At 35.2% G+C, this 7,303-nt stretch overlaps 2 protein-coding genes across 5 annotated transcripts in view; both read right to left on the minus strand.

The window, feature by feature from the left end:
* The window catches only part of LOC107758819 (trafficking protein particle complex subunit 6B-like), a 4,324-nt gene extending 1,519 nt beyond the window's left edge, over positions 1–2,805 (minus strand). Inside the window, exons 1-6 of one of the 3 annotated variants that reach the window (XM_016576664.1) lie at positions 2,793–2,805; positions 1,523–1,614; positions 1,336–1,403; positions 1,122–1,239; positions 949–1,032; positions 726–819 (exon numbers count right to left, since the gene is read on the minus strand). In XM_016576664.1, coding sequence (XP_016432150.1) covers positions 726–819; positions 949–1,032; positions 1,122–1,239; positions 1,336–1,403; positions 1,523–1,612 — 454 coding nt within the window. In that variant the 5' untranslated portion in view covers positions 1,613–1,614; positions 2,793–2,805. The other 2 variants (XM_016576651.1, XM_016576658.1) reach the window with 2 other exon arrangements.
* A 205-nt stretch (positions 2,806–3,010) lies between these two features.
* Positions 3,011–7,303, minus strand: part of LOC107758471 (uncharacterized) — a 5,505-nt gene continuing 1,212 nt past the window's right edge. The window contains exons 2-3 of one of the 2 annotated variants that reach the window (XM_016576212.1): positions 4,279–4,545; positions 3,011–4,196 (exon numbers count right to left, since the gene is read on the minus strand). In XM_016576212.1, coding sequence (XP_016431698.1) covers positions 3,727–4,196; positions 4,279–4,545 — 737 coding nt within the window. In that variant the 3' untranslated portion in view covers positions 3,011–3,726. Of the gene's footprint in view, positions 4,200–4,278; positions 4,546–7,303 lie in introns of both variants that reach the window. The other variant, XM_016576205.1, reaches the window with a different exon arrangement.

The following is a 7,303-nucleotide window of genomic DNA, read 5'->3' on the forward strand; positions in this document are numbered from 1 at the left end:
TTTTCAGACCGAGGAGCTTTGTAAAAATCGACGCGTTTCAGAAAGGCGGGGCATAGAGGAGAAATAATAATGTACAGTATGTGGAAAATAATGTGTTTTTTTAACCTTAAACCGCATAAACACATTTCATTACACCAAATACTGTTCTTTTTAGCAACATCATATGACTCCTTTAAATGGAAAGAGCACAGACAAAGCATTATTTTGTTTATATGAGGAGATTTCTTTTATTTGTGTTACTTATTTATTTGATTTGGGGCTTGTTTTAAAATTTCAATTTAATTTTGTTATTTACATTTACATTAGCCCATATTTAAATTTTGTTATTTAGCAGACGCTTTTATCCAAAGCGACTTACAAATGAGGACAATAAAAGCAATCAAAACCAACAAAAGAGCAATAATTTACAAGTGCTATATTAGTATATTATTATAGTTTTATATTTCAATTTCACAAAGAAACGTGCAGCATTTTGTCCAAGCAATAATAAAAGGACACATTTAGTTTATAATTTGTCTTAAAACTCATTTTGTTAAAAAAATCGTGAATCAAATCGAATCGTGAGTTGAGTGAATCGTTACATCCCTAGTTGCATACATATCTATCATTCATTTAATTAATTTATTAACTTACGTATTATTAAAAAAAATTATTCATTCATTCATTCATTCATATATTTAGTTAAGAAGAGTTAAATACTGATTTTAAGTTTGGCATAAACTTACATGATGGCATTAAAGAAACCTCTGCAGTGACGACGCTCTCCAAGCCCAGGTTAGATAGAGCTCCTCGAATCAACCCACAGGAAAAGGCCAAGTACTGCAGAGATCCAACATATTTAGATATATTAATGTTTCATTTATCATGGTATAAAATAATGTAGACAAAATAAAATCTTAGAGTATGATTTAACATGAATGGACTTAAACAGACAATGGACATTCTTACTTTAGGTGCTTCTTCAAGGTATTGCTTTCCACTGGAAAACTGAGTTAGGAGTGCAAATTTATTATCCTGTAAGACGTATGTGCCCTAGAGCAATGCCAGAGAGAAGAAATAACAGTAACGATTAATTCTACAATGTGTTGTCACATATTAAATACATAATTGAACTTTCAAACCTGATGGTTGGTCCTCAAGTTGTCGATTTGTTTTTTGAAAATCGTGCTCCAAAAATCTTTACACAGGAACTTCATTAAGTCCAAGTCATCTTTGAAAGTGGGGCAGTCTTTTGTAAATCTTTTCAGAAACATATGCAAAATTAGGCAATCACTAGGTTTAAAAACTATGGATACTTTGTAGTATGAAAAAAAAAACATGTATAACCGTGTATACCTTTCAATCATTCCTTGTCCAACTCTGAAGCCCATCGCGTCTAGAGTAGAGACACATGTCACTCTCTCCTTAAGAAAGCAAATCAGAACATGATGCAAATGGAAAATGACAAAACGCTGTAACAAAAACATAATTAAAGCAAAAAAAAAAATGTGATGTATGCCATCTGGACGCTTGTAGATGGTACCTTATCAATGTCCTCCCGGGTCGCCTGCTCCTTGTACACGAGAGCAACAATCTCCATGTGGAGGAATTCAAACAGAGCGTCATCTGCCATATCTGAAAGAAAGAACATCCGTGGAAAGTGCAGACATCTGGAAACACTCCACTGGAAAATGGACATTTCTGTCTTTAACCCATTTAGGCCTGCAGGCAAACTAAAGTGGCTCTTCCACACTTTTTTTTTTCACTAGTGAATATATTTAAGTAACTACAGGTGTTTTAAAACAGCTGGCATATAAATATACAACCCGAGAAAGAGATTTTGACAACTTGTTGGATAATGTGTCACGTGGTGATGTTAAATACAGTTGCTTTAATGCAGCTTCTGTCTTTAACCCATTTAGGCCTGCAGGCAAACTAAAGTGGCTCTTCCACACTTTTTTTTTCACTAGTGAATATATTTAAGTAACTACAGGTGTTTTAAAACAGCTGGCATATAAATATACAACCCGAGAAAGAGATTTTGACAACTTGTTGGATAATGTGTCACGTGGTGATGTTAAATACAGTTGCTTTAATGCAGGGGTTTTCAAGTGAGTGCTAGGGGGGTTTATGTAAAATTAAATTAAATTAAATTCATGAATAAATAAAATAAACTAAATGAATTGATGAATGAATGAATTAAATTGACAAATCTCTGAAATGTATTTTAATAAATAAATACATCTAAGAGTAGTGAGTAACGTTATAACAAAAAACGTAAATGTAACGTAACCGAAACGAAATGGTTGCCAAATGTTATCTTTATCATATTAAATTTTCACAGTATGAACTGGAAACTAAGTATTTTAGTTTCGTAAACATATGATAACTTTACAGAAGCTGTATAATATTATGTATTTTGAATATGTGCTGTTGATGTGCATTAAATCAGTTTATGTCAAAACCGACAACTGTAAGCGTACTGCGAAAAGTCTTCTTGCCATCGCGGCTTTATATTTAAAGTATTTATGACATTCGTAAGATTACAACCCATATAAGTATACATAAATGTACATCATCTGATTAATGTGAAGACAGCTGCTCAGCTAATGTTTATGTTACTGCACCTTCAGCGATAGAGCTGCTAACGTGCTCAGTCTGTTGATGTTAAATATGATATGGTATTAGCATAAACACACATTTAAATTACTTACTCCTTGCACTTATCTTCAGTCACGTAATAAAAATACATTTATAAAGAACCAGATACACAAAATCCGCCTTCAGTTCTACTGTATAGAACTGCTACTTACAACCAATACTGCCACCTGCTGTTATGGAGAATAACGACTTCATCTCATTTCCTCGCTGATCCAAACGACCGTAAAGTTCATTCTCCCTCATATTAGAGGTTATTGTAATAATATTTTACAATATTGCCGTTTTACTGTATTTTTAATCAAATAAATACAGCCTTGGTGAGCATAGGAGACTTGTCTAACAATTTCAATACAACTTAAGTAGGACTTGCTGACATTTTCCCCCCTTCCATTTGAGTATGTTTTACCCACACACTTTTGACACAGTATAGTTTAATGTAATAGTAATTTCGTAGTACCCTGTATGAACACTAGTAAGATAAATGGAATTAGTGGCGTTACAACTAACCCAACCCTGATCCATTTTGCATGTCAAAAATATAACACCACATATAAGTCAACTATTACTTTATATTAAGAGTCAAGCAGTTGAAATTAACAGTGAAGTTCATACTTAACCACAGGAGTTCAAATTAGATGATGAAATTCATGGCAATACACCTTCTTGTGTTAAAATCAGCCTTAAAGTGTGTTCCAAACCTAACTGGAAGAAACTGATAGTTTTACACAACTTTAAGCTTACCAATAACCCACTTTTTTCTCTTAGATAATGCAAGATGATTACAGACATAAAGCTACCTTGGTCCGAACTGCAATTTTGAAACAGTCACTGCTGAGTTACTTACCGTCTAAGACTCACATCAAGTGTTAGTTCGCAAACAAACCAAAGTAAATAAATAATAAGTCTATTATTCTATCTCTCAAAAGTGTTACTGATTAAAACATCAGAGCACTGAATACTTTCCTATGAAACTGAAAAATGCATATGTTGATGATGTTTCAGATCAGATCAAGCTCCTGAAACATCTACAGGACAAAAGACTTTAGTAGTTCCTACTGAATGCATAACGTCCCAAATAAACAGCACTCAATCGTGCTTACACAATCCATTCTGCACAATTACGTTCTTGGTTGAGGGTAAAATCTCTAAAGAAGGTGGGCTAGAGGTGTTTTCTTTGCAACCCTCCAAGGTTTGAGGAGTCTCAGTGTCACTGCCCAACTCAGAAGGTGATCTCTTGTGGACTTCTAAGAGAGAGACCTTCCAAGGAACAGCTGTTGGTTCGCTTTTAGGCATGAGGAATGTGGGATATGGCTCAAGAGTCTGCGTTTGAGCTTCATGCACGTTCGGACTAACTGAAGAGTCCGTGTCCGGGGTCTCAAGCTTGGGTTGGTGGTTCCTTGTGAAATTGGAGAGCTGCTCCAGGACCTGGATCTGGCGATCCATCATTCCTAGCATGCTGCAGTGGAAGGCTCTCTGCTCGGCCAGCTGTTCTCCAAGCCGGTGGTTCAGGATGGTTAGCTGCTGGAGGATGAGGGTGCTAGTCTCTTCAGAAGTTCCTGCTGGGACAAAACAAGAAGATCTGTGACTCCTGAGGTGCTTTAGTTTGTTGTGCCAGACAGAACTGAACCAGTATGTCACCTGGGAAATCATTGTGGCTGCAGTCAATGGCGTCTCTTGTACTTTCTGTACTGTTGGGAGTGCATAGGGATGGTGGTTCGGTCTTCACTGCATAGAGGTATTCTCCTGACAAGCCCAGGGTCATAACTTCATCTGGTCCTACGGCCCAGCTTGGAGGCTCAGAACCAGCCACATCATCTGGATTCAGACTCTCGTCAACATCAGGTTCAAGTTTAGAAGACATGCTCTCAGGCTCAGATTTAGGGATTAGGCCTTCAGGCCAATGACCTGGAAGAGGAGATCAACAGGACAAAACATCATTTTGAACAGTGGTCACAATTACAATGGTCTTGAATAAACAGACATGTATGCAATTATAAAGAACAACTCTAGAGAAATCTTGATGACATTGACCAAAAATAACGATTCTGGCCTTATTTGCTCACCCTCATGTGGTTCCAAATCTGTATGACTTTTCTTAGTGAAGATATTTGGGGATGTTGAGAGCTTTGGAGCCCATTGGCTTCCACTGTATGGACAAAAACACTTTTCTTAGGCATTTCTCAAAATATCTATGTTCCACACGAGAAAGAATAAGTCATACAGGTTTGGAGGAATGTGAGGGTGAGTAAATGACAGATTTTTTGTAAAAAGGAAGTCTATCAAATGCACTTAAAACATGTCAATAATACAAAGTAGCTGATAACATTAATATATTTTATAAACCAGTAATTCTCAAGTGGTGGATCACAGATATTAAGGGAAAAAATTAGATTGAATAAGGCTTATCAACTTATAATCAGGAGAAAACGAATCCCATATCTTTTTTGTTTGGCGTCAAAGGCTACATGTCAAGGTTAGCCAAATTAGACAGAGAAATTCTGTAGAAATTCTGTGTGAAATTCCACTATCTATAAAAACCTTGAATAAAACTGCACGACTATACAAGGTCATTCCGTGTCAACTCAACTAGAGGTCCCCAGCTCAAATTTTTGATTTTGCTAATATTTTTTCTGAAGAAAGATAACCATGTATAGTGATGAAAGCCAAACTATTAAATGTCACAGATGTATATTTATTTAAATGGGTCTTCATTTTTAAGGCCCTAAATGGTTCGGTTCCAGAGATATTGGAATTTCAATACGGCTCCAGGAGTAAATCATTAAATTGTACACATTTTTAGTGGTCAAAAACCAAATGTAAGTCACTTTGCATAAATATGATACATCTATTTTATTAAAGAGGAAGGTCTGAAGAACAAATAAAGTTGAAACTAGGGATGTATCTCATTTCCTTCGTCAAAACTACAGACAGGAACTTACCTGTTCTTCTTCTTCCAAAGTTTTCATGCCTATAACTCAGGAAGTATTAAAGATATCACAATATGAATTTATATTCTAGTTCTTTAATAAACTATACTCTTTTGGAATCTTCACTTTCAAGGCCTTACATTGTTCAGTCCCAGAGATTATGGAGGTCTCAATGAGGCTCCATATTCAGATTGTTGAATATTACCCGTTTTCAGTGGTGGAAACCCAAATGTTAGTCACTTCGATTACAGCTGATACTTATTTTGTTTAAAGAACAATGTCTGAAGAATAAGTAATGTTGAAAACATAAATGCATCTTGTTTCCCTCCATAACAACAATTGTATGGAACATAGCTGTTTAAGTGTCATAAATATTCTTTTTCCAAAATTTGCATGCCAGTAACTCAAGAAGTTATAAAGTTATCTTAATATGATTTTAGATTCTGGTTCCTAAGAAACTTTTCTGTTTGAATCTTTGGAAGGCATTATGGTTTAATCCTAGAGATATTGAGATCTCGGTGCAGCTCCATGTCCAAACTGTTGTATCCTACTCACTTTCAATGGTCAAAAACCAAATGTGGTTTTGTGATTATCTAGTCATCACTGTTGTCATTGTCAACTATGGAAATAATACAAATAACTTAGGGTTTAGGAATGTACAGTGTGACACATTAGATTATGAACAACCAGGATTAATTGTTAACTCTAGGTAAAGTATGAACAGTGTGAAACATAACATTAGATTACCCAGGATCCCATTTACCTGGGGTTTAGAGTTACCCAGGTAGGTTTGCAGGTTTGGAACGACACGAGGGTGAGTAATTAATGACAGAATTTTCATTTTTGAGTGAACTATCCCTCTAATTATTTAAAGTATGAGAGACCTTAAATGTTTGAGGTACTATCAGTGATTCTGCCAAACATGCCCTTTAGCAGTAGATACTACTTCTTTGACTATGATTCACATTTTATAACAATAAAAAAAGTGACAAATTGACTAACATTTGGTTTTTGACCACTGAAAACAGGTAATATTCAACAATCTGGACATGGAGCCTCATTGAGACCCCATATCTCTGAGACTGAGCAATGTAAGGCCTTGAAAATGAAGATGCCAAAAGAGTAGTTTATTAAATAACTACATTTAAAATAATATTTTGATATCTTTAATACTTCCTGAGTTATAGGCATGGAAACTTTGGAAAAAGAAGAACAGGTAAGTTCCTGTCTAGTTTCAACAATATTTGTTCTTCAGACCGTCCTCTTTAATAGAAAATAATTATCATATTTATGCAAAGTGACTCACATTTGGTTTTTGATCATTGAAAATTTACTAACCAATTTTACTCCTTGAGCCATATTAAAATTCCAATATCTCTGGAACCGAAACACATAGGGCCTTAAAAATCAAGATGGCAAAATAAAAATTTGTAAAGACACAATATCTACAAGGGCATTAAGATACCATTAATACTTCTTGAGTTACAGGCATGTAAACTTAAGAGAAAAAATTTGAGGAGTTCTCATTCCCCATTTTTTGCATGGTCACCATTGGCACATAATGCAACAAAGATTGCTAAAGTCAACAGATTTTACTAACAGACATACCCCCCCACACGTAATTTGGCTCTGAATCTTAGGTGAAAATTGCCATTTTGACCCCCCTCTACAAAATAGTGGATTACTCAGTAGATATTCATCCATGGCATTTCATATTTTGGATTTCATCACTATAA

This window comes from Sinocyclocheilus rhinocerous, unplaced genomic scaffold, assembly GCF_001515625.1.
Source record: "Sinocyclocheilus rhinocerous isolate Xijiao unplaced genomic scaffold, SAMN03320098_v1.1 scaffold1393, whole genome shotgun sequence".
Classification (NCBI taxonomy): domain Eukaryota; kingdom Metazoa; phylum Chordata; class Actinopteri; order Cypriniformes; family Cyprinidae; genus Sinocyclocheilus; species Sinocyclocheilus rhinocerous.